The 27,840-nt window shown below is 46.6% G+C and overlaps 1 protein-coding gene across 2 annotated transcripts; it reads right to left on the reverse strand.

Moving 5' to 3' along the window:
- Positions 1 to 1,944: 1,944 nt before the first annotated feature.
- LOC133347500 (lipolysis-stimulated lipoprotein receptor-like) lies at positions 1,945 to 27,404 on the reverse strand. 2 transcript variants are annotated; one of them, XM_061559800.1, is made up of 16 exons: positions 26,996 to 27,404; positions 23,169 to 23,371; positions 21,492 to 21,633; positions 20,832 to 20,890; positions 19,965 to 20,025; positions 17,037 to 17,093; positions 16,148 to 16,294; positions 15,590 to 15,745; positions 14,927 to 14,989; positions 13,193 to 13,306; positions 11,013 to 11,162; positions 10,300 to 10,375; positions 8,490 to 8,538; positions 7,268 to 7,696; positions 5,692 to 5,877; positions 1,945 to 5,011 (listed from the first exon to the last, which is right to left on the reverse strand). In XM_061559800.1, exons 1-16 carry the CDS (start codon positions 27,030 to 27,032, stop codon positions 4,976 to 4,978), a joined length of 1,965 nt encoding a protein of 654 aa, XP_061415784.1. In that variant the 5' UTR covers positions 27,033 to 27,404; the 3' UTR covers positions 1,945 to 4,975. The 2 variants fall into 2 exon arrangements, with proteins under 2 accessions (XP_061415784.1, XP_061415783.1); XM_061559799.1 differs by lacking the exon at positions 17,037 to 17,093 and having other exon boundaries at positions 26,996 to 27,401.
- Between the last annotated feature and the right edge of the window lie 436 nt (positions 27,405 to 27,840).

Raw genomic sequence — 27,840 nt, forward strand, 5'->3', positions numbered from 1 at the left:
CCCTTGTGTCCACGCCGCTCTGCTGCTATAACCTGCGGAATAAAAGCTGCTCAGTCGACTCAGTTCCCCATCGAGTTGAAGAGAACAATTGATGCATGTATTCGCTCCTACGTTTGATGTCCGTATTAATCAGTTAATCGCGACGCTTATCAGGCGCGCAATGTTGCATCTATGGGGCCGTCCATAATTGACGTCACGCGATTTTGGACGATTTTTGACCCCCCCAACTCGTCACACGGCGTCACATAAAGTCAGACCCCCCCCCCTCAAATATGACGTCACAAAGCTCTGCCCCCCCCCCAAAAAAAAACCATGTTTCCATTTCGAAAATAAAACATGCTTCAAATCGCTTTAAACTTTCGTCATTGTAGTGCGTATTTAATGTTGCGCTGCACTCTGATGTTGTAGGAGAAAACACGCATTAAAAAGGAGGCGTTGGAAAGCTTAAATGTAGCATAAAATTCACTTGAAAATATTCAACGTCTAAAACTGCAGATGTTCAGAATATTATATTGAAATTATCTTATAATTATAAAACATTTAAAGCAATTATAACTTGAAACTTCGTAGTAAAACGAAGCAAAATTGAGAGTACAATTATCACAATCATAATCAAAATGTTTAATTACAATCATAAAAAAATGTAAAATGTATGCTTCTCCATTCTCCCATGGAGAAGCAAAATACTCCTTCATGGAATAAATAAAAGGTGACCTTAGTAAATTTAAATAAGCAAATAATTAATAATGATAATTAATCAAAATGTGTTGTTAAAACAATTCTATATTTATTTAAAGTTGCGCATTTTGATGTGACGTCACATCGTCACAAATGTCTGACCCCCCCCCCCCTAGGTGCGTGACGTCATTTATGGACGGCCCCTATTCACTCTTTAATATTCGAGGTGACAATGACCTTCCAATTACCTTTTCCGAAAGCGCCAATTGGTCGTCTCTATGACGAGACGAACGTCTGTCCATTGAGCAGAAAGTGGAGCGCGAGTCTTGGAAAAGATGCAAGAGTCCGGTGTTGGGGACGGGAATAAGAGCGGACAATGAAGAGCCTCGCAAACGCAGTCGGGGACGCTCACAGTGGGAGGGCAATCGGTGGCATGGAGAGTGTGCGTGGGATCGACTCGTGTGCATCTTGGTCGGATAAATTGATGTAGTTGCAAATGGCCGTTGAGGATGGGGCATTCGGTGCATTTCCCTTCCTCAGGAGCTGGTCGACAGTAGAGAATAAGGTCATGGGGTTGTTGATAGCGCGAGGTGACCGGTTACAGTAGGTGGATTTAGCCTATTTAACATAACTCTGATAGATCTGAAGTTGGTCCTTATAATCATGCTAATCTCTCACATTAACATCACTAGCCCCGGCCACTTCTTTGTAACCCTTGGGATACACCCATTTCAAACCTTTAAAAACAGTCTGCCTCAGCAGGAGAACGTGCTTTCCCACCTGATAACGGACGCTTGTGTTGCGCCCGAAACGTCGTGATATATTTTATACCTACGTGACTTTACCGAAAGAACCAAAGAGTTTGGTCCTCATAGATTGGGGAGTGCACTTCACGGTTGGACTTCCTGTTAGCCTTCGGAGGTGGGATTTATTTTCCCTACGTAGTTCAGAGTCCCAAGCGGAGGGGGCAGTACATCGGTGACTGTGCGTGTTCTTGGTGGAGCCACTCGGGCGAGCGTGTTGCGTAAAATTGTACAATCTGGCAGGCTCATTGACGGGGAGGTCCAGCTCCTGAGCAAGAGAGAGAGCTGGACAAGACATTGTTGAACACGGCAGGGGGAAATGAGACTTGAGATGACGGAATGAGTAACTCTGCTTTAGAGGAGGAGGAGGACCAGGGGGGGCAGGGTAGAGCCAGAGATGTAAAAGAATGACACAAACTATGGCACAATTTTCCAAATGAAATGATTACAACCACGAAAACCGTTGCTCTAAAATCGTACATTTATTGATACAAAAAGGTATGTCGTTTAAAAGATTCGTGATTTGCAACTGCGCTTGTACACCAATCGGCATCACGACATAAACTGTAAAACCCATCTCGTGGTCCCGCTGCATAGCGGCACATGGCGACGCCACCGACGCAAAACGTTCATAGCGCAACCGTCGAAAATTTCGTAATTTCCAGCTCCCACGTTGTTCCCACCGTGCGGCAAAAAGAGCAGCGTGAAAGAAAAGCCGACTGACTGACGGGCCCCCACACGAAGCCACAATAACCTTGCGTGGCAACGACACGGCCTTCGCCAGACCTGCCCAAAGACCCCCCCCCCCCCGTAAAGCCTTTTAACAGACAATTTGGGGCAAGTTCTGTGAGCGAGCACCTATGAAGGTCGGCATAGCACACGAGGGGGTTGCCAACACCATGCTCGGCAGCCTTTGCCTCGCCAGTGCCGATGCTTACACACGGGACCAGGTATGCATTCATGTCCGAGTCGAGCTAAGGGAGGCACAGCTCCGATTGATATTCACCCCACTGATATAGGTCGTGAGTGGGAATCCAACTCGGCTCAATGGGTTCGCAATGCAGCGGACTAATTACTACACTGCCGCTCCGCATTCAAGCCCAAACAAACACCGACACCTTCAACAAGCAAATTTATAGAAAATTTTGAACATTTACAAGTATGCCATGAATAAAAAAAAACAGGTTTAGGAGGAATTCAGTGTAAAACAATTTGTTTAATAATGCACTATTCACGAGATGGGTAACTTTTGGGAGGGTTAACGCACGAACACACGGACATACAAATGCATGGACTCCCACGCAAGCGAACGCGGGACAACGCAAAACACGCAAATGAAATTACACTGCACGTTCACACGCGAACGCGCCCGAGAAAAACGTCGAACTCTCGATTACTTTTCACCAAAAACCCGGATTAAAACGCACAATTAAAAACCAAAGTGAGACAATGTGCCGCCCGTTGCAGAGCGGCAGTGGAACCTTTGGCACCAAGCGAACCGCCAATGATCCCGACAGCATTGAGACTTTGTTCACCAATGCTCCTCTTCGTCAGGATTGAGTCTAATTTTTTTTCAGTCCAAAGCAAGGCGAAAAATGCACTGTATTTTAGTCATCAAAACTAGTTTCTACAAGAGTCTGGTGACGTACGTCTCGTCAGGGAGATCGGCATACAAGGCATTTGTTTTAAAATGGAATTGTGGGTAGCGATCAATTTCTTGGGGTCTTTGCCACGAAATCGTCTTGCTGCAGATGTAACTGATGCAGCAGAAGGCAACGGCGATTGTGGGTGGCTCCAGGCATTAAACGGTCCACATTGCGCAAATTGGTTTGAACATGCCTACCATCATACAAACCACCATAATAGTGCACAGCACTTTTATAAAGACATTATATAAAAGCTCCGTAAGATAATTTGGCACCACGTAGAAGCACATATTGGCCATCTTAAAGGTGTCACCTGCATACCGTTGTGAAATTTATGGCTGACATTTCTATGCTTGTTTACCCAGGAAAGCCACGAGTCTCACGAAAATTGTTCAGACAGATCTTGCCGTGTTTTCTTGTCGGGTTGACACTTGATACGCTGGCCATCGAACAAACACGGTCACTGCATCACGCGTTTTCAGATGTGCTTCTGCGGCCGTCTGAAACGCTCTTCCCTCCGATATTAGGAAGCCAGTGGAGCTGTCGAACTTTGAAATCTCGGTTGAAAACTCATTTCTTTAGAATGCTTTTTTGCGTTAAGTTCATCATCCTTCCCCACTCCTACGATTAGCACGGTTGGCTACGTACGGTGCGGTCTAAGTGCAACGTACACAATCAAATTTTTAGTAAATAAATTAATGCAACGCTTCGTCTTGGATCTAAGCAAGTCATTGCACGGGCTTGTCCTATGCCATGCAGATTACATCTCGCGTATCGTTTGTTTGTCCGCGTGGCATGTACTGTTCACGAAGCATTCGACTAACCGCATAATCAAATCCTGGCAGGGGGGTCAATGTAACCAATTATCCTGCGAGGGTGTATAAATGAGTACCACTTCCACGAGGAGAAACTGGTCGCCACCCTCGCGATGTCGAGTTTCCACCACCACTTGTTGCGGGTCACAGAGGGTGTCATTATGAGCAGAGAGGAGACACCGGGTTCACGTTTGGCTTTATTGTTGCTCGTTTGGCTGTCGACTTGACGTGACGGGGCGTAATAGGTGACTAAACACCTTCACCTCTTGTACCCTGACAGAACTGCTACTGCTACGTGCACAATTGGTGATATTCGGAGCTGGCTCAGACAAGGCAATTCCCTTAAATGTCATAAAAAGTCCTCCTTACAAATACCCAGGCAAATCAAGAGCACTAGAGGCCCCACTGTACTCCCAACTATGTTTCCCATTACACCCATCCATAATTACAGCACACATTTACTCTTAAACAAACATTATGAAAAAAACGTGTTTTTTCTATATATAAAAGTGTGTGTTTGTGTACACACAGCAAGCTTTGCTGTGCACAAGGCCAAGCAACAGGTACCACTGTGTGAAGCTATGTGTGTGTGTGTGTACCAGACTGGTATGTTTTGGTCGACTCAGCCTCATATGAGTACCTGGTGCGGTGTGTAAACATCGCTACCGGGGCAGGCAAAGGAGATCGGGGGGCGTGGTGCTGGCCACCCACCCCCATGCGTACCGTTCAGGCATTCATTCAGGGCTGTTTCGCAGACAGCACTCGCCCCAACGGTGAGTTAAGGCTATATGGGAGCGGGGGGGGGGGGGATCTGTTGCCTTCGTACGTTTTTGGTGAGAGTCTATATCGACACACCGTTGTGTGTTGCAAAGGAGCAAATCCTCAGGAGCTGGCGGCAGATGCAATGTGGCATGAGGGGTGCTCATGGACGTGCCGCGTTGGGCGTGCATTCTTGTGTATACCGACTTGGCGCGTACGCCGCAGCGCTAGGGTGCTGATGTATTCGTCAGTGGAGGCCGGGGGTCGAGTGGTTTTATACACGTAAACTCTCCCGGCTCAAGATGTTATTCTGAAAGACAACGAAGGAGCCATGGTTATATAAAATAAACCTCATTAAAGTCACACACGTTACATCAAATGTTAATTCGTAATAATTATGGCTGTGGTGCAAAAATGAGGTGGAGTGGCTGATAGCACACCCAGCCAGCAGCCTTTGTTAATCTAGCGCAGTTGACTTTAACCCTTAGAACCTTTGAAAAGCCCCAGTGCGATCCAGATACAATGTGCCACATTGATACACACCTTTTAAACATTACTGGCAGTTTACACGTAACTATACATTGGTTATAGCCAGGCATATAACTGACAAAATACAAAACCAACCATCGAAAGTGCATGCAAACTTCATACTCAAAGACACACACACTTTGACAAAGACACACAACAATATCACGAAGTCATCTCAAAATCCACATACACTCAAGACTCGTATACACTTAACATAAATATGCAAACAAACAAAGGCACCTGCAAGCTCCCTGAACCAGCCATCCACATATACAAAAGTACTCACAGACCACTCGCAAAAATGTCATACTCGACGAAGCACACACACACTCGCACACTAGCATACTAGCATACTCATGCCAGCATACGTACACACACACGTACACAAACGCTGACACGCACCAAGCGAAACAAACTCGCACACAAACTCACTGGAACCCAAGTCTCGAACCAGACGCTCACCTTCTTGCGTTTGTTGTCGGAATCCTTGTCTCGGTTGATGTTCTTCCCGTAGGCAGCGCTAAGGCCGCTGCCAGCCTCATCGGAGCGGTAGCTGGGAGGGCCGGCTCCTCCCCCACTACTGCTGCCACCGCCACCACTTCCACGCACGTCGGGCGCCGCCAGGTCCTCGCGGCTCCGAGACCGCTTCTGTCGCCACGCACAAACACACGGGCACACTCCAATATTCGCACAAAGGCAAAGGTCCCCCATGTGGCAGGGCGAGTGCTGTTAACGAGCACCTATGAAGGCCGGCACGGCACATGAGGGGGTGGGTGGCCAACACGACGCCCGGCCGCCTTTGTCTCCCCAGTCGTGATGTTTTACACACCACACCAGGTACTCATTTGAGGCCCCGTATAACCTTAACAGACTATTGGAACGAGTTCTGTTGGCGAGCACCTAGGAAGGCCAGAACGACTTACGAAGGGGTGGCTGGCCAGCACCACCCACGGCCCCCTTTGTCTCCCCAGTGGTGATGTTTACACATCGCACCAGGTATTAATTTTTGGCTGAGTCGACCTATGGGAGACCCAGGACCGGTTCATATAATCGTCACTAGTGTTGACCAGGAGTGGCCGGGTTCATAGTGCGGTGCGCAAACAGTTGTACTACCGCTCCCCACACACACAAAGATAAAGATCCCCCGTATAGCCTCAACAAACTGTAGGGGCAAGTGCTGTTAGCTAGCACCTATGAAGGCCGGAACGGTACACGAGGGGGTGGGTGGCCAGCACCACGCCCGACCGTCTTTGTCTCCCCAGTGGCGATGTTTACACACTGCACCAGGTACTCATTTCAGGCTGAGTCGACCTAGGGGAGGCCCAGGACCGGTTCAGATAATCATCACTGGTGTTGGTCGTGAGCGGGAATCGAACCGGGTCGCCAGGTTCATAGCGCAGCGCGCTAACCGCTACACTACCGCTCCCCACACACACACACTCACCTATGCACACACACCTATACAGAAACACTCATAAGCAGATAACTTACAAACAAGAGCAAATATTAACCATGAAGTAAGGTAGCTCCATGGAATTGGTGCCCAGCTAAATATACTTTTCAGCCATATTGAGCGGTTAAAATAGCTACTTACGAGAATCAGGTGCTATGGGTTTAATATAATCTCGGCTGACAGAGGCTTGAGAAGAGTTGATGTGGCCATCCAAAACAGCAGCAGTGAAACAAAGACAACTGTCGACCGGCTTCATCATTTCCCCCACTTTATGCGGTAGATGCGTTCCAAAAAAATTGGCGAAGAAAGTGAAACTCTACACAGTACATAAGCAATGTTGTCCCACATCCGACCGCATAGCCGCATCGAAATACGTTAGCCGCAAATAAGCGAAATCGCACGATCCAAACCCATATAGAGAGCGAGGGAAACCTGAAGAGCCATCAATGTTCACCGCTGCCTTCAAGCCTGTTGGGGATGGCCACATCTTGCAACCCACCTCGAGTTGCAATCTCCTACTATTTGTGAGCAGCACAATGTTGTGCGCAGCTAAACACGGCCACACAGTCACACCCGGCATCTCACCTCTCCGAGGGCAGAGTTCAGGATGCGGTCGTCATAGCGACCCTCGGAAGGCACATCCGAGTACTTGGGGGGGGGCGGCATAACAGCCTCGCGCAATCCCCGCTCGTCGCGGAGGTCATCACCGCGGTAACCGTCGTCCCGCCGCTCATTGTTGTAGTTATTGGCACGTGAGTTGTTCGAGCGGGGGTAGGAGTCCCCTCGGGGGTCCCCACGGGGGAACGAGTCTCCACGTGGGTCCCCTCGGGGGTCCCCTCGGGGGTCTCCACGGGGGTCCCCTCGGGGGTCTCCACGGGGGTCCCCACGGGGGTCTCCTCGGGGGTCCCCACGTGGATACGAGTCTCCTCGGGGGTCCCTCCGGGGGTTTGGGTCTCCACGGGGGTCCCAGTCCGTGTTCCTCAAGTCGTCGCGGCTACGGCTCTTATGCTTGCCCTGGGGTGGGGTCAGGGATCACAGTCATCTGGACTGAAGCGGACAAGCAGCCAGCACCTTCAACAGGGCTCTCTCGCGCTCTCGCTCTCTCACACGTCATGCTCTCTGCTTAATCATCGGATTCCTCTGGTCTAAATACAGATTCTGATTCCGATCTGCAATACTGTGCCTGTCTCTTGGTGCAATGATGACGATGATGATACTCATGTCCTGCATTTATCTATGAAACGCTCATCCAGTCCGAATATTATTTTTTGCGGTTCGGTGCTGCATACGTAAAGTTAGTAAATGTACTATGTGTGGAGTAGTTTGACATGTGGGAGGAAGTCAAGGTGCCTGGAGAAAACCCTCACTTATGAGGAGAAACCCTCTAAAGTATAAATTATTTATGTATATCTACATTTTCAAAGGACAACCCAGTGGATTTCAGAATTTCACATTTCTCCATGATCCACCCCAACCCTGACCTCCAAAACGCTATATTACTCCTGTGTGCCAACATCATGAAATCTGATTTAACTCCGATGGTTGTATAATGCAACAAATGTGTACATTATTTAGCTAATCAACCCAATCACAATGTACATGTTTGTAAACCTTTAAGACAAATAAAACAATATTCTAAAACGTAACCATCAACGCCTCGCGTGGGTGGTGGGCATCATCACTGGCGTGACCAACGTAGCGAGACGCGTGCATTATTATCTACCGTGATGTTTGTGGCTTACCATGAAGACCTACGAAGGGTACGATAATGTTTATACACGAGTGTGTGCATGTACGCGAGCCTCACCTGGTAGTAGTAGTAGTCATCCCGGCGCTCTGGAGAGTAATCGCGAGGCCTGTGGGATCGTGCATTCGTGTCAATGGATTATCGTTCCTCCTTTATCAACGCGGTTTAAACTAAGAACACTCGGTGTGGTCGGGGGTTTCAAAGGGTGAACGGGAGGGTGCGACACCGGCAGAGAGGTTCTACAAAAAGTCCACGGGTTTTTTTAATAGCCATGATAGAGCAAAGCTTCTCAAATCAGCGGGGCCTAATAAGCACATAGGATCGCAAAACGTAGGTTTTTGTGGCCAATACAGTGATCCACGTTTGCTTTTGGGTTAGGCCATGTGGTAGGTAGTGAGTCCGAATTCTGAGCACAATACCCAACGAAGCGCAAAGCAGTTTGAGCGAAACGTCGTCGTGTGTTGAATTCAGTCACAAAAGGTCTGAGGCCACCCGGTCAGAATTTGGTCAATACATTGGCACGTATGAATATTTTTGTAAGCGTGACGATCTTGTTGGGTGGTAACAGGGTTGGTGACGAAAATTTTGGCATAAAATGTGACCTCACCCAAAAATAAATACGGATCAAGATCTACCCACGCTGACAATTGCAAGGACATGCACGTACTGGACTGAAACTTTGGCTAGCCGGATTAATAGGGAGGCAGCCCTGGTCTGAGTAGCTGAAGAGTGCAGCTAGCTGCAAAACTTATGAAAATCAATGTAACAAGTCACAAAATACCAAGCAAATTCAAGCAAGTATTAATACACATCTTAAAATATATTTAACATTACACTTATTCTACCCTTAACGTAATAATAAAATACACATGAAAAACATGACCGTTTTATAATAAGTATATTGTATATTGCGCTGTACACAGTAGTTTTTGTGTACTCACCATTGAGATAAGTCGATCCCCGCGAGAAGTAAAAAAAGCAAAGCAGTAAACACCAAAAACGGAGGAAGAAAAGCATAACACAGACGAGGACAGAGGAACACCGCAAGAGCTACAAATGGACGAACAGAGCAAGAGAGAGAGAGAGAAACAGGGGAACTGAGAAGCAAGAGACAGGGCTATGGTGTATGGAGCTACAGGACACGGATACACCTACTGGGCGCGTGCGTGCACAGCATCTCAAGGTGGCGTAAGATCTTTCACTTAATTATTTTATGACTCAGCTGCCACTTTATACGAACTCCAGCAAACCAGCGTTTGCCAGTATTAACACAAACAAGATCTCACCATGGAAATTGCAACGATGAGCATGTACAGCTGGCACGTTCACGTGCGTGACCAACATCGATGTTTCATGCTCGCACTCGCTCATAAGTGTGCTCAGACTCGCAAGCTTCAGTGCTCTCACCACCCCTCCCACGTAGGTTCCCATTCACCTCCAAAAAGGACCCGGGTACTATCATCGACAAAGATCTCCCTTACAGCCCTTCACCGACTGTTGGGACAATTGCTATTAGCTCGCAGCACCTATGAAGGTCGGCACGGTACACTAACGAGGGGCTGGATGGCCAGCACCAAAAACAAAGATCTCCCGTATAGCCTCAAAAGATTATTGGGGCAAGTGCCGTTAGCGAGCACCACTCGCACATTTGCTTGTATTGAAACACGCTACACATGGGCACAAGCGTACAGACGAGGGTTATAATGACACCCGCACTCCCACATTCACACCTGACAGGTCGAGGGCACGCACGCACACGGCGCACTCTTAGGTTCACACTCGTGCACTAGCTGGCTTAGCTCTCTCTCTCTCTCCAATGGTAGCACTAAGCGCTCACTCAATCACACGCACACACTCTCACTCGTCTCACCTGTGAGCTGGCCCTGCGAAGCCCACATCGTCGAGGTCGTCCACCGAGTGAGCTCGCCGGCGGGCCTCGCCATCGCCTTGCAACAAAAACCACAGTCAACCACCGCAGCTGCCATGCACGCACCTCGCCACAACGACCACAACCTCCACCATTGCCACGTCAGCCATGGCACTAGAGCTGCGACAACAAGTCCATTAAGTTCATTAATCCCGTTACAAATTATGACTTTTGCTGTTTTTGATGACTCGAGCCCATCTTAACTGTAAATTCACTTACACTACTCTGTTCACAAAGATTTTATTAGGAGGGATTAAATATTATTGTTTGCCCACCCATTCTGCCAAGTGTCATCTTTGCACCAGTCATATTTCCTCCACTATTAAACGTGTCACCACTACACCAATAGCACATTATTTAAATCGCTATTGTTACATCAATACAATCTTAAAAGTCTCTCGTTGTTGCAAAGAATGACAGTGAGTGATCAGATCAGGGCCTGGGGGGCATGGCAAAGGTTGGGCCACAGCATAAGTAAAAGATATTGACTTATCAGTGCAGACAGCAAGTAACTTGATACTTTTAAAATACACGCGAAACGCCACACTGTCATGTCATCGTCTCTAAGACCCAACGTGGCATCGATATTGTGTCTCGCTGCATTCGTGTCCTGTTGTATTCGTGTCCCGTTGTTGTGTTGTGTGTCATGCGCGTACGGGGACCGGGGCCGCCACGGTGCGACGAAGGGGCAGACGAATCGATGTCGCGCACGGGAGACAGCGCTCGCTCCCTCGCCCGTCGCAGCGCATCCCGCAGGTCGCCGCGATCGTCATCGTGCAGCGACGACAGCTCCGTCATCCCAGCCACTGTCACAGCAAGATCAGCAGCAGCAGCAGCACAAGTTAATAACACTTCAAACACACCACACATTATGCCGTATTAAAGCAAGACAAAACTACAAACTTTACAATACCCTGCTGATCTCATCAAAGAACATAAACCATCAGGCGAACTCCGGTCATCCTCGCAGCGGCTTTTGGCTAGCCATCGAACAAAGACGCTCACTGCATCGCGCGCTTTCTGATGCGCTTCTGCAGTCGTCTGGAATGCTCTTCCTTCCGATATTAGGAAGCAACTGGAGCTATGCACTTTTAAATATAGATTGAAAACTCATTTCTGGACAACTGATTTTTATGTTTAGTTTGTTGTACTTGACCCGCACCTCTTGACTAGCAGTTGGCTACATACGGTGCGAAAAAACTTCAACATACATGCAACACCAATCGTGGCTCAAAAGTCAATTTACTGTAAATACAATTTATTATTTAAATCATTCACGTCACCGTTGCTTTTGCTCCGATTTACATTTGCTTCATTGCTTTAGTTTATTTTTACTTGTTTTGTTTTTTTCATTTTGGTAAGCCAGGTCACTCTTCCAAATGAGACTATTCTGGTATTTTGAGTTCCCATATAGCAACTCAATCTTGACTGAACAAAATGAGTGAATTGGCGCTCCAAAACAGCACATCACAACACTACACACGGCGTCACACACCGCAACAAACAAATAACAATGCTACAATGCTACAATCAATAACATAATCTAAAACAACACTCCGGGCTGTGTGTTATATGACAACACAATAACACAAGACACGTTACAACACTTGACAGCAAGACACGTTACGTAACATGCTTGCGAGCTGACATGTCTACACAACAGGAAACAATATAACTACACGATAAAACATATTATACCACACATTGGTATAACACAGCACAGCACAACAAGATGCAACCAATGTTATACCTACATATTGCCATGTTGTAGGATGTGCTACAGCATGGCGTCTGGTGTCAGTTTAAAACATGCTTGAACAGAAACATCACCCATTATAATTTGACAAACGCACCACTTAGAAACAGGTTTCAACAAGATGCATTTTGGCAGGCCACGATGATGTCACTCACAATCAAAAAGATGTTAAAACACGTTATACCACTTTACAAAACACACCACCACGCTTCACACCACATAGACGGCACAAAAACACCAATGACAAACATCCCTCTCTTTCCCCAATAGCCTTATAGACTATCGGGGAAAGCGTGTCAAGTAAAGGATATCTGTTTAACTCTAAATACCAGGAGAGTCTCATTTGCAATCGTGACCCGGGTCACCAAAATGACAGCAATGAAGCGAAGAGAAATCAGAGTGAAAACTGTGTCACAACTAAAATGGAAAATATCGCAACAAACATAAATCAAGCTAAAATGATACATTCCCCAAAATGTATGTCGGATCGGGAAAGATTATGTTTAGTCTGCCTTGTTTACATTTGGTGCGGGCCGATTGCATATTTTTCATTTTAAGGCAGTATTATTGACAAGTGTGTTTAGTTATTTGTTGTCTACGCTTGTGCACCACTGCCAATGCCGCATCACCGAATAATTTGTTTAAGAGTACATCGCAGTGTACCCATGGAGGTGGGAATGGCGAACGATGGGGTGCTGTGTCCAGCTCTATGCCCGACTAATATACCATACAGACAAAGGTGCCCTGTATAGCCTTACCAGACTGTTGGAGCAAGTTCTGTTGGAGAGCTACTAAAAAGGCCGGAACGGCTTACGAAGGGGGTGGGTGGCCAGCACCACCCACGGCCCCCTTTTTCTCCCCAGTGGTGACGTTTACACATCGCACCAGGTACCAATTTAAGGCCGAGTCGATGTAGGGGAGGCTCAGGGCCAGTTCAGATAATCGTCCCTGGTGTTGATCGTGAGCGGGAATCGAACTCGGGTCGCGGGGTTCGTAGCGCAGCGCCACCGCTCCCCATATACCACACGTCATCACACACAGGCACAGACCCCCCCCCACCCAGACAGCGCGCCATCGTACTCGTCTCAAGGGGGTCGTGGTGGCTGGGATTGAAGGCCTGGAGTTCGGTCTCCACACGGTAGAGGGCGTGTCCATTACCGGACGGCTCGGCCTGTATCCGATAAGCAGCCCGGCCTGAAAGCAGCACACCACACACAAGTACCGTCGGTCACGCATATGCCCTGCTCTGTATGATGTGTCTGTGATGCATCAGACTGCCAGGTGGTCTCTGTGAGGTGAACACAGAGGCAGAGTGATGAAGCTCTCTTGTTGGTACACAGCCCTTCTACAGACAAGAACTCTTCAGCTCCTTCCCGTGGTACTGGCAGCACTCGAGAAACGAGGCTAAACCTGCAAAGGCTTCTAGATTTGAAGCTTTCGTGACTGCAAGGATTCACGTAAAGGCTTCTAGGAGAGGGAACTCACACAGCTGCGTGGGTGCATTAAAGATAGTTTTTTTTCCTGTTTTTAACCATTTATATAGCATTTATTAAACATGACATGAAGACATTTTCCAATGGAAATGCTTGTAAAAATCAGTGTATACCGCACGTTAGGCAATGGCCTCTGGAAGACGACGTCATAAAACTACTTCCGAAGTCGCTTACGTTTTAGTAAGTATATAAAATAAAAACTATAAAATGTATTGTAAAGAGTTAAAACTCCTCCGGATGTTGAGTCAATAAACCGAATGTAAAATACTTGCACAATAATCCTTAATTTGGGATTTACCATCCTGCTATTTTATTGATACTGTCATCTTCTAATGTTTATATCTTACGCTTCTGGAAGATGTCCCTGCACTCACGGTGACTGTTAATTCCTTTTCCATCAGACATTTAGATTGTCGTCTTCCTCTTCCAGAAGCCGTGCAATCGTATTTTTTGTTCATTCAGTTTGGTCGTGCGTGTTGACAAACTGGTATTTTTCTCAGAACCTGCAGGTCACGAACTAAGAATTAACATCAAAACTTAATCTCTCACCTGCCCTTCATACCCACAAGAGGATGTGTGCCATTGTTGCTGTGTAGTCACTGGTGACGAGGCTGAGATGGTTCAACTTGCTACAGTGAAGAACCCAATTTTAACAATGGATGGTTGCCCAGCTTTGGACCCTGGACCGTGAGTCAGGGCTGGCTCAACGATCCCCCACCGTATCATCTTGCCACTCTTGTATCTTTCTACGTCATAGTAGCCTTCTCGCCCTCTACGTTCTCAATATTTGCGGTCCGTTTCTCGTTCTCCTTGTGCTCAATCCACGCTTTCACTCTTTCTCTTCTTGTGCCCCTTCACTGGAACAAACTTCACCCTCCACATTAAACAGTCACCTTCGCTCACTAGTTTCCGCTCCTCACTCAAAACTTATCGTTTCCTAGCTCACCCCACGACCTCCCCTTAATTGCCCCCTCATAACCACCACTGTTCCTCATCCCTCTTCATATTCTGATAACATGGCTGTCACTCATTCTCCATTAATTCAATCCATTCATCATCATAATTTACTGCCATAAATTTTGCTTTCGCCGAATTCACGCATCACAGATTCGCCCCCCATTGCTTCCTCTCATCTATTTTATTCATCTCATCTCCATCATTACATTCATACGTTGTACCTTGCTTAATTCTCTGTAAAGCGCCATTCTCAAGGCGCTGTATAAATTACGTTAAGATGAGATCCAACCCCAGTAGGAGAGTCCCCCGAGCAACCGTGCCCAACTGAATAGGATCGCAATTGACGGCGACTGTCGTTTCTCACCAGAGGAGGAGTTCAAATCGACCTGCTGACGGTGAAGCAGCGGCGCGTTGGAAGAATGACCCACTGTACACGCACATACAACACGTGCAACAGAACACATGAGGAGCAAACGGTGGCACGGTGAATTTCAGCAGGATTGGTGAATTCATTTAATAAGTTTCGTATCCATCATACCCACTCAGATCAATGACACCCATTTTGTGGGGGCTACAGGCCCACGCACAGTCAGTTATGGTGCTTAAATCATCAGCTGTGCACGCCTCCTCTAACAACAACACGGGAGTAGATGAGCGAGGCATGGTCTGCTCCTGGCTGCAGATGCAGTTCGTATTCTGGGCCTAGTTGATATAGCCCCACTTCCTGAGATTGAATCTACAGCAGCTGAAAATATGAGTGTCAGTGTGGTGCATGTATGGTGCATGTTGAAGCAATGACCAGAAGTGCAGTGCATTGTTGGTATGGTATTTGGAGCATTGTAACATATTTATGCAGTAAAGCTTGCGTGACATATGCCTGTAATAAGGGGCTTCTGATGCAAAGTTAGTGGATTATGCATATCTGTGAAACTCCCAATTCCAGTGGATGTGTGGTGATGCAGTGCGTGGTGGTGTAAACCGGTGTGGTGGTGCAGTGAGTGGTGGCGCGATGCGTGGCGATGCATACCCGAGCTGGCGTTGTCGTGGTAGTCTTCGTGGAGGGGGTAACCCCGTGGGGCGGGCGAGTGCCCACGCGCGTACCGGGTGGAAAAGCGGGAGAAGACACTCGGAGCTCGAGTTGAGCCGGCATACGAGCCCGTGGCCGCCTTGCCAGCTTCATACACTACACCACACAATTACAAACACGCACAGCAATACACTCAAACCACCGACTAAACGTCACCACCATCCACCACTGCATGCCATGGTACACAATTATTTCGGTGACGGCCTGGCCACATATGACAGCTAATCGAAGTGATCTATGTTTGAGAATTCATCGTTGGAAACTAATGTAAACGTTTGTTTCTTAATGTGGATGGAAAAACAGGAGGACCTGGAGAAAAATCCATGCAAGCACAGGGAGAGTATTGAACCCATGACCTCCTGCATACCAGGCGAGGGAGAAATTATCTCACCACCACAGCACCCCTGGAGGGTGCGTCGTGTGTGCTGCACGTCTCGTATGCCATGTGTGTGTGCGCTGCACGCGCGCATCACGACACGTGTCTCTGCATCTCCTCACATGCGCGGGGGCAGCAGCAGCGCTCGGGGCAGCACACACACGACAAGTAGCAGCAGCAGGTGTGAGGGCAGCACTGGCACCAGCAGACGCCGATAAGAATGAGCAGCAGCACTCCGCCCATCACGATGAGCACCACGAACAGCCAGTCTGTGAACACAAACGCAGACCTTATATACGACACATTGCCTATTATTTGTCTAAAGATAAGTGCCTTTTATTTGCAGACATCAAAGCATCTGGTATGGGTATTGAGTGGTTGAAGGGACCAACAAATCAATCCTCTTGCAAGATACTGTGCAGGTAACAAGATAATCTATCCCACTGAAAAACAGGGGGGCAGTTTGAGGACTTCCAATTCTATTTATTTACAACTCTATAATAACCTTTTGAGAGGTGAGATGAAATGGCAACATATACAAACCACAACTTCCCACAAAATGTCCTTCTCATAAGGTTTAGAGCTGCAGCGGCATGGCTTTTGAGACAAATATTAATTGCGTATATTGTGCTTTTGGCCATCCCACAGGCGTCTCTGAGCCACTATGCGACTCAGGAACGCTATGGTGCAAGTAACGCAATCCACAAATTGTTTATGATGATCAGGGGGCAACCCCTATCTGCAACTCAATTAATATCTCATCCCTTACCCTGCTTATTGCACACGCGCAGAGTGTCAACACATTTATACACAAAGGTCCATATCCCAGGAAATTATAAAAGGAAGATGTAAAATAATGGATTTCTGGTTCTCATGAACTGCAACGCAAGTCAAAAATAATAATTAACATTTATTTGTAAGGCGCATTCTCACACACACTTCCTCACTGTTTCACACATAATGTTTCTCAATCACCCTTACAGACACTAAAATAATCTCTTTCCCAGATACCTGAGAGGCCGGGCAAGTCAAACCCAGGCAGGAGCTCTGTCCTGTTTGAGGTTCTGCCTAAAAGACAACGGAAACAGGGAGAGTGCGCTAGGTAGCGACGAGGACGACCCCGCGCCCACCCATATCCTCAGCACTGGAAATAGGTGGCCAAACCCACACTCCCAAATTCAAAGCGACAGTACACTTAAATATTAGCCCTCAGGCACATACCCACTCTCAAACCCACGCCACACTCAAAATATCCACACTTCCCAAACCACACCTGTGAATACACGGCACAATCAAAAATCACTCATCACAGAATCACACTTTCCCACAAACCAACAGAACTTTGGATACTCAACACCCCAAAAACTACACACAATCGTCAACCCACAGCACTCAATGCAGTAGAATTTTTTTTGCATTCAAGTATATTCTTTAACGCTCTCCAACATGTGTTTGTCCTCGGCAGTACTTATATCATTAATGTGTAACGTAGCACACAAGGCACGCAGGAGCGTGTACACCAGTAAGCTGTGGTGGGACAGCAAGGCTTGCACAGCAGTCTGACCAGGAAGGACACGACTCAGCCAGCAGGGCCGGGATGCCAAGGTGGGTTATTTCAGCGCCGGTTTTTTGCCTCCAAATTTTTTTGGGCAACCCTTTGATCGACGTGGCCAGATTTTTACAGGAGGAGTTAATAAAAAAACAAGGATTTTTAATAAAGTTTGATCTTTACCAGTATTACGGTTGCCCACCCCATTACAGACAAGCAGAGAAGTGGGATAGACAGAGATAATGCTTTAACAATTTCAAACCACAACACCACCACCCATGGCACTCAAATGTCCAAATTCCAAAAACTGCAAACCACTCAAATTCACAGCACACTCCCAAATCTACCACAGCTTTCCTCCAAAACACACAAACTCCCAAAATCATACACCTACTACCGACACTAAAACCCAAATAATCCCCCACGCTCCCAAACACACACTCTACACCCTCGAAAACTCACACCTACACAATAACCTACATTCCTCAACACACACTTAAAAAACACACACAAAACTACCAAACAATATTCCAAAACCTGTCCGGGCTCCTATAACCCCACACCCAAACTCCAAACAACTCAAACCCATATTGCCACCCACAATTCCAAAGCTATAGCCATTGCCAAATCCACACCACATGCTCACTTGGACTAACATTAATCTCATCTATCTTACTGGCACCTCAAGATCACTGTTTAACGATGACAAACCATCACAAATTAATAAACAAATCCGAGTCTCAACACTGCAGGGCCCACAATCCAAAACTCAAACGAGGAAAAAAACTCCTTTTGTAAAAATTCCATGTTCCTAACCAATCATCTTATTGTACCCCAAGTATATACACACCCTAAGCCTTCCTCAGTCAACCCCATATTTCTCAAATAAAACCATTCTCTTAACTTTCCAAAACCACATCAACATTTGAAATTAGACACCAATTCAGTGCTAAGTTGACATTTATAAATCATCCCTCCGATTAACATGATTGGCTCTGTATGGTGCGAAATAAGTTCAACAAGCATACATAAATGCCAACATTTCCACTGTACGTCGACATTTAACTTATGCTGGTAACAAATGTATGCATCCCTTCCCGGACCATGCCAACATTTCAATCTCATGCAATACAACGGTTGATTCTATTTTGTGCCAAGATTCCCATGGTAAGCTGATGCTGCCAGTGGCATGTCAGCTGTCAATCAGCATCCTTGCCACCGATCCAGATCATACTGTGTGAACCATTAATTTCCTAGTGCCAACCAGTAATGTATCTGGGGCTTTCTTATTATCAGGCAGATAGCTGTAAAGAGGATTGTAAAGAGGGCGTTGAAGACCCAGGGATGCCAATACAATCCTAAAATTGCGGTGGACTTCTACATTCATATGGTGGGGGTGAGTGTCTAAAGCAGGGGTGGGGAACGTCCAGCCCGCGGGCCGTATGAGGCCCGCGAAATCATTTGGTCTGGCCCTGCCGAGGCAACCGCAGGCCGGACTCTAAATTCAATCAATCTAGGAGCAAACCTGGAAAAGCAGTTGCGAGTAGCAACATCATCAATATCAGCTAACATCACATGCCTCAAAGAGAAGCAGTTCCAGCCATCACATTAGGAGTGAGTTAATTAAATGTTTGACCAAATATAACAGGCTAATTTTTAAGTTGATCATTTTGTATGGCCCGCGAATGATGTTATAAATATCCAAATGGCCCTTGGCAGAAAAAAGGTTCCCCACCCCTGGTCTAAAGGATGACCACTGTTGACTCTCCCAAAACGTGGCACGGATTTTAAACTATGTTCATCATAGTGCAGGCACTTTTCAGACACTAAAATAAGCTACGCATGAAACTAAGTGTATATAGCTCAGCAAATACATGCGGGGGCCAGCCGACCAGGGCCCAGCAGGGGCCTCACAAGACACTCTGCCACCTGGTCCCAACCACTACTGGGAACACTGGAACATTGGGGACCGTATGAATTCTAGTTGGATTACTCTGGACTACAAATGGGACCACTGGGACCACCAGCGGACCCACTGTGGCCGCTAATCAAACCACTGGAAGATGATTGAATGCTCGCTCACTCTTATGTATACACACCACGGATGCTCACTTATTAAGATGAAAATCACAGAAGTGTTTATATTCCTACAGCAATGGTGCAGAGTGGAATAGTACAAATCCAACACGATTCCTGCAGGAAGTGCCCAGATCTTCTTGCATTGATGCAAATGTTTGCATGACCACATACATTGTACATGTGTGTACATATTCATGAAATAAAGCTTGAGCATGCAGACCTACATGTACACACGAGTGTGTGCACGCGTGTATCATTTAGTGTACCATACATGGGTTGATTAGTACATGTGTGTGTGTGAACATGCATACTCAGAACGAGGAGTTCTCCATATGCTTCGTTGTTTCCTGATAGATCAGCAGTAGAAATAACCTGTAGGACACAAAGGCAGAAATACAACAATATTCAACTATGATAACAATACCACCCTGTATGTATGTGTGTTGAATTTCTTCCGCACTGTGTGTTGTTAACCATGCTAACCGGAAGTGCGTATGTATCACTACAGTCGGAGTCTACTTATTTGCGATGAAGTGATAAAGTATATGTTAATCTGATGCAATGAAGTATATATTAAACTGATGTGTATCTGATGAGAATATATTTTTCCCCTTTCATCTGGCAACAAAACAAGTGTTAAGTTGTTAAAACACCAAACTGAAACCTTTTACAAAGAATCATGTCTGCATTAACCACAATACTTGTGGTCAGAATGCAAACAATAAACACTCTGATAATTTATGGATTGTCTTTGAAACTGATTTGTCCACACCAAAGACCGCTTTCTTTTGAGCCTCATCTCAAACGGTGTTAGACCACAAGTATTGTGGTTAATGCACGCATGATTCCTTGTAAAAGGTTTTAGTTTGGTGTTTTAAGAACTTAACACCTGTTTTGTTGCCAGATAAAAGGGGGAAAACCCTTTTCTCATATTTTGGTACTGGCAAAGAAGGTCCCATGATGTTAATCTGATACTTTGTTTGGTGGGCAAAAGGCATTAAAAAATATTAAAAACCCTAGGTCAGCACACGACCATACTTGCCAATGAGCCAATTTTCATGGCACTAATGGTTTGATTCCTTTAGCTGCTAAGTGACTACCTTCCTTGCAAAAGCAATTAATCTCAGCAGATTCTCAGCTAATAAACTAAAGCTCACTGAATGCACTGTACTACTGACCTGGCAGTAGTAGACGCCACTGTCTCCCCACTGGGTCATTTGGATCTCCAGCTCCGCCTCTGAAATAAGTACACACACAGAAACATAAAGCACATGTACTCAATCGTACGCAACACACTAAACAGACACGGCAGACAAAACGATAACCATAACCAGACGATCAAGACGTACATAGGTGAGCATAAATACTGCAATTTATCTACACACGAACACATTACATACAGGTGACCATGACCGAGTCAATTCTAATTATCTTCTGGAAGGGCGAGACAAAGCTTGAATGTATAGTCAACATTCATAACAAAAAAATCTCTAAATCAAAATTACAACCAGACGTTAGAAATGTTTCACTTGACAGGGCAAGATGAGCTTACATTTTTTATTTCTTTAAGTGTTGTGTCATGCAGTGCCACCATTTCATGTGCACGGCTGCCAATGAAGTGATTGTGTGATATAAATGTTCTCTTAACTTGAGGAAACATGCTCCGCTGTTCCACTGTGATCCCTTCCTGTAAGAGTGTCCTGAGATGCTCTTGCATTAAATGTTAATACATTGCAATTATTGTTCCCTTGTGTTCCAGTCTACCTCGATATCTCTCGTTACACCCGGACCTCGTGCTTCCCTCATGCATTCCCCTGCTCCCCCCCATGTCCACGTACGGTTGATGATGGTGATGCGCCGCGCTTGGTAGTCATTTCCTAGAGTCACCGTGTTGCCACGCTTTGTGGCCACGGTACGAATGACGCGCTGGGCGTCCGGGCAGTCCGTGTACGGGTTGTAGTTCGGGTTTGCCTGCTGCACCTGCACTCGCATACAAGAGACCAAAATTCCCGCAAAGTCAGACAGACTCTCGGGGGAAGTCTTCCAGAGTGCCTATGAAGTCCGGAAGAGCACAAAAAGGGGTGGTGTAACACGCACCGCGGCAAGCCACTTTCGTCTCCCCAGTATTGACATTTGCACATTGTGCCAGGTACTGAATTAAGTCAACCTGGAGGAAGCCAAGGACAGGATCATTTAACCCTTGCCAATGATACTGTGCATCCTGGGGCATGAAACGAGGAGCACAGGTAGCGGTGTTCACACCAGCAGGTCTGAAATTGGCTGCCCACACGTCGCATGGGTTTAACACCACTGTCATGGATAATAACCCCACTGCTGGCAAGTTGTTTTTTTATTATACATAGATATGGTGTTAAGAGGATTAGATTGTATCAACTGTTTATGTTAAAGCCACTGTTTGTTTTGTTTTCAAAGCCTACCTAAGCCTGAGTAGTCTGCAGAGCTTAGTTTAGATCTACTGTCTACTTTCGATAAGCTTTGTGGCTAATACTCCAAAGGTAGATAGGGGGAACGGCTCTTGATCCTATCTTGGCCGAGACAAATGTTACATTTATTCCGACTCCTGACCACTGTGGTACGCACACGTGCCCTGTGCCATGTCAGGTTCAGTTGCATGGAGTGGATCCGTGTGTCCCCACAAATCATGAGCTAAGAGGCTTTGTAGGCTCAGCCCCTCCCATCCCATCCCTCACCACCCCTTCTCTCCACTGAACGGCCAGAGAATTTTTTTTTTTAAACATCTTTCAACATTTAATATGGGTTTGGGTTAGGTTGTTTGCATCGAAAATCAATTCACACTATGCTTTCTTTTCTTCCAGTGCTTTTTGTTCAACACAAGCCTGGAGATGAACCGAGGCCACTGGACATGCATCCCATTTCCACGTTCATGCCGCGTCCAGAAACAAGAAACTGTATTATGCTGTTGTGTAATCTTACGACATCCTCACATGAAGGTAAAATCATGCAGCTTAAAATGAAAAGTGAGCTCACAAGGCTACTTCCCCAAGCAGCCTACATGGCACTGGGTCAACCAAGCAGGCCGAAGGTGGGAATGTGGATTGAACCGTCTCCTTCAGTTCGTGAGCTGATCCAAACACGCTTTGTAAGTGGTCGTGAACAGAAGGCATAGGTGTTAAATCGAACAAAGGCAGTGGTGTCCCCATTCTCACACAAACATTGGCCAACCACTCATCTCCTTAGACAATAGTGGAAATTCCAGATTGTCTTGATTGGAACTAGTCTAACCATGCCAACTATCATAGACCCCTCAAATAAAAGGGCTCACCCTTGTGGATCCTAGGGGAAAATACATTTCATAAATTCCATCCGGGATATAAACACAAGATCTGTCTTGTATCAAGTTGGTGACAAATGCAAATCGTGAGTGATTACAATGTAGCAAAAGTTAATAAAACGTTCAAACAGATAATTTCAGAACTTTGTGGGCCCCATTTACTCGGCTTGTACTGAGGTGGGTGTGTAATGTGCAAGCTTGCCTGGTTGTTAATGCTGACGCTGCCACTGGACGGGTTGAGGGAATCGGAGACGCGGTCCCGGCAGTAGGATTTGTACTTCCACATGACGATGGGCTCCTCGTTGGGCACAGACGTCGTGTATTCGCAGCGCAGAGTCACGTACTGAAACAGCATGGCCACGTTCCATGGATTCTTCACCCTCACTTGCATGCCTCCTACGCTTGCTGCAAGTGCCAACAGAACACGGCGTGAGATTACACAACATCACAACATGGCATGAGACTACACAGCATCACAACACAGCACGATGCCCATGGCTTCATTACACAGCACTGCACGGCATTACAACGTTGTGTGGCCCACGCTGACAGTGAAGACGTGGAGTTTTTTTGATTGCAATAAATAACTCTTTATATTGCACATTATTTATCAAACCAAGTGAAATCGAACGGCGCATATCATCTTTGAGATAGAGGAGTTTGGGTGTCCATAGCAAAGATTCATCCATAAAATAACGTTCCTGCAACTTGTGTGGGGAGGCTTTCAAACTCGACAACATGAGGTCCCCCCGCCGACCCTCCACGTGCGCTTTCCTTTACAAGGCAATAAAACACGCACCGTGGAAACCACCGGGTGGTGAGCGTCTGAAAATGACGGCATCGGCACGCCGAGCACGATGTAAAATCTTGTCAAAATTAGGCAAAAACCACCCCACGTAACTACCAAGGATTACACACATTCTTCGTTAAATATAGACGGGGCACTGTCTACGCGTATGACTAACGCTCATGACTAAGGCTATGCAATGTTATTGACGGCGGTCACGGAAGTGGACAATTTTGGGGTGGCTTTTTAAAACGTATCACTGTATAGATTAAGCGTTTCTACGGTTGTAATGTTGGGAGAAAAATAACTACCATCGGAGACAAGTAGACACACAGAAATAAACACACAGAGACGTTAAGATAAACAACACCGACAGGCACTCATATACCGATTAATACATGTGGAGATGGGCATACACACAGAGATGTAGAATGACACAAAGCACTGCGACATTTATTTATTTTAAATGCCACAAGTCAGTGAGATGGGAGCAAATAATTTCGTCTCGCACCTAGGCTGTGGATGTCACTAAATCGTAGGCTTACTTAGGACTCGTCTTTTTAAATATTTTGTTTTACTATTAGTAACGAACCATTACATCGGTAGGTGAAAAAATGGGGCTTCCGATTGGCCGCACGCGTTGGAAATGTCTAGCAATTAACATTTCTGTATTTTTTTTACTGAGAAACGAAGCGAGCTGTGGTGTAATGGTGAGCACACTGTACTTGCAATCCAGCGTGAAAGGGTAGGCCAAGTACCGTCTCGTCTAGAGCTCCTTCTTAGTGGAGGCCCTTACGCCAAGCAGTGGCATGAAAAAGCAATTGCAGGACTGCACCTCTAGCCCTTTTTGGAAACCGAGAAAGGGGGCTTACCCCACGCCTTGCGTGGAAACGGTTACCGGTTCTTCCATTTAGAAACCAGTAATCCAGTCTGAACATGTGTTATACAGATTCATCGGTTGTCGTTTAGTTGCGACTTACCTACGATACATTAGATTAACGATACACAACAGCTGCGCTGAATGGTGGAGTTCCGTGGAAGTGAAGCGGGAGCCGAGTTCTCGAACAAAGATCGCGGTTTCAAGGTCGGTCTACGTTCCCACCCTCACCTATGGTCATGAGCTTTGGGTGATCGCCCGATAGGATGAGATCGACGGGTTCCGTGATCGGCGGAGGAGCTTGGTAATCTGGGAGAGTCTCAGAGTCGAGCCGCTGCTCCTCCGGATCGAGAGGAGCCAACTGAGGTGGGGTTCGGGTACCCGGTAAGGATGCCCCCCGGTAGACTCCCCCTGGAACTCTACCGGGCATCATCAGCACGTCCCACTGGGCGAAGAACCCGGGGCCGGCCCAGGTCACACTGGCGGGACGATGTCGCTCGGCTGGCCTGGGAACGCCTGGGAATACCCCAGGAAGAGCTAAAGTCTGTGTATAGTAGTGCATAGTGTAGTGTAGTAGTGCTAGAGTCCGTCGCCAGGGAAAGGAAGGTCTGGACCGCCACTACTCAACATGCTGCCCGCCGCGACCCTCATCAGGACAAGCGAACTGAGAAACGAACAGCAGGCGGTTGTGCAATTTTAATGTGCCCTGTCTTCTAACTGGGACATCGAAACACTATGGAACCCTGCATCACCGTATACAGGGCCCGATTCTTATTTTGAACGAATGTTAATTTTCGCCAAGATTTTTCTTCTCGTAAATAATCGGTTTGACTGAGTTGCGCCGATCTCGCAGCAGAGTGAATAGCAAAGTGCGACCTCTACCGTGGGCACACGTTGAGATTTTCCAATCGATTCTTTGTCTAACGACGAGGCCACCAGAATAGTTATTTACAAGTTCCACATGTTTAATTTAAAATCTACGGTCACATAATTACAATAGCGACAATCACCGAGGTGATGCGTTTAAGCCATTTCATCACAAATCTGTCCCAAATTATCTCAAAAACCAACACGGTCATCATCCTTGGCGAGTGATGGAAATTGGACATTACCATTGTTGCCATTGCAAGAACTTACATTGTTACCAGTTATAATTGCAATCCTATACGATGCTTGCATTATTTATAAGATATCTGTGTAATTCATATTGCAATGCTATCATATCCTATTTTTAAAGCGTTACGTCAGTGTCGTTGTAATAATACTAAAGTCATTATTGTTATTGTTGTAGACACCCAAGGAAGGCTAGAGATGGTTTGACTTTGTTTGAAATTCTTGAAGTTTTATTTTCAGTTGCACGCGCAGTTAAGCATTGCTACTGTGGCTTTAACAATCATGGTAAACGTACGACTCCAGTTTGCCTAGTTAACACTTTAATTGATCACCCCAACTGTGTTTAATTTATTGGGATGACTGTAGTTCCTAATGCCAGCTATGGCTGCAGGGTTTTGGTAGTACATGTTGTTTATGTCGTTTATTGTGAAAATTCCGTCACAGTTCCTATGATCACTGTTTCATTGCTTTCATTGGCTTTATTTTGGTGATTTCAAAAAGTTTTTTGGTTTGGCCATGTTTGTTTGTTGTAGTACGGAGTAAGACTGATGGCCTTAATCTAAGTTGTCTTGTCGTTGTTGTTTGACTTGCATCCCACTGGGATTTTTGCACACGGCGTTGGTGTACGGTGTTTTTTATGCAATATTTTGCTGTCTTTTCTTGGATTTTCTGTTTACACTTAGTCATATATTCACTTTAAGATGTTTTCTTGTTCATGTTTTTGTTTTTTGTTTGTTGCGGTTGCACCCGATTCAAGAGCCGAATGGCTCACATGGCTACAACTAATACATTTACTTGAACTTGAATGCCGGGGGAGCGGTGGCGCAATAGCGAACGCAATGTGCCCTACAAACTCGACGAACCCATCTCGACTCCAGGTTTCGGACCAACAGAACCGGTCCTGGGGGCCGCATCCCCCTTCAGCAACCCACACCGACGATCGTGACAGAGAATGGCCGAAAAGCAACCGATGGAACGCTGCGTAGACAAAGAAGAAGGAACCTCACTGGGATTTTAAACCACAGTGGGCCCCCTTTAGACGACGCAGATATGGAACCTCCGGGTCCGCCATTGCTTCCCCCGCTCGTTACCTGCGGCTCGCCAAGACCCACCCCCCTCCACCTCACCACGTTGTGAGATTGCCTCGCAGCCGTCACGAGCACGCACGAAGCTCGTGTCTCCTTCACAACCTGGCAGGGAATCGCGCCGACGAATTGGGCAAGAAGCAAGAGAGAATCCGAGGCGCCCTCACCTGCAAGGCCGCACACAATCCACACGCGCAGCCACATCGCGCCCTCTCGGCAAGGGGCTCTTCTTCTTGTTCCCTTCTCGCCTCCCTCCTTCTCTTCCAACTCCTTGACGACGACTTCGAACGCAGTCGAATTGTCTCGTTTAAGAAGTTAACTCGAGACAAACTCGAGCGCTGCCGTGTAATGGTTTCTCGCAGGGAGGGGAGTAAACAGGACGCGACCACGCGCACCTGGCGAGGGGAGGAGGAGGGGGGGGACGACTCCGACATTTCACTTCGTAAACGTTATAAAACACTAAAAAAGGGGTCGTCTTTGAAAGCGAGAAAAAGTGGATCGTAGTTTCGATGATTAATTAGTTTCTATGTCCTGTTGATGTAGTTGTAGTTCGTTAATTGCAACTACGTTACGATGCGATAGATGGTCCAGGTGAGTGTTGAATGGTTTCGTCCGCCCTCTCGTCTCCGTGCAATGGAGACCGGACTCGACCATTCGCCCGCAGGCGGCGGGGAGGGGGGAGAATTGAAGTCGTCATTCTCTAACCCCCTCTACGAGACGCCTGAACACGGCAGTTTAGTGATGCCGAATCTCCCCAACTACAAAACAACAAATATTTATATTACGAATTGTATTTGTTTACGTCATATTTGCGTAAAAATGCAATCGCCGTGAGATTAATCGTGTAGGTATGTATGGAATGGTTTCGTCCATCGGGGCGCGACCATTACTCCGTGACGGGGGGGGGAGTTGCTTTCAGTTTACATCAAAACGTGAACTAACCTCAAACCCTTGGCCATATTGAAGCTAGATTTATACAAAAGATTATATTTAAATCTCGCTTGATAGTTTC

This window comes from Lethenteron reissneri, chromosome 26 (genome assembly GCF_015708825.2).
Source record: "Lethenteron reissneri isolate LAM-NWPU_2019-01 chromosome 26, ASM1570882v1, whole genome shotgun sequence".
NCBI lineage: Eukaryota > Metazoa > Chordata > Hyperoartia > Petromyzontiformes > Petromyzontidae > Lethenteron > Lethenteron reissneri.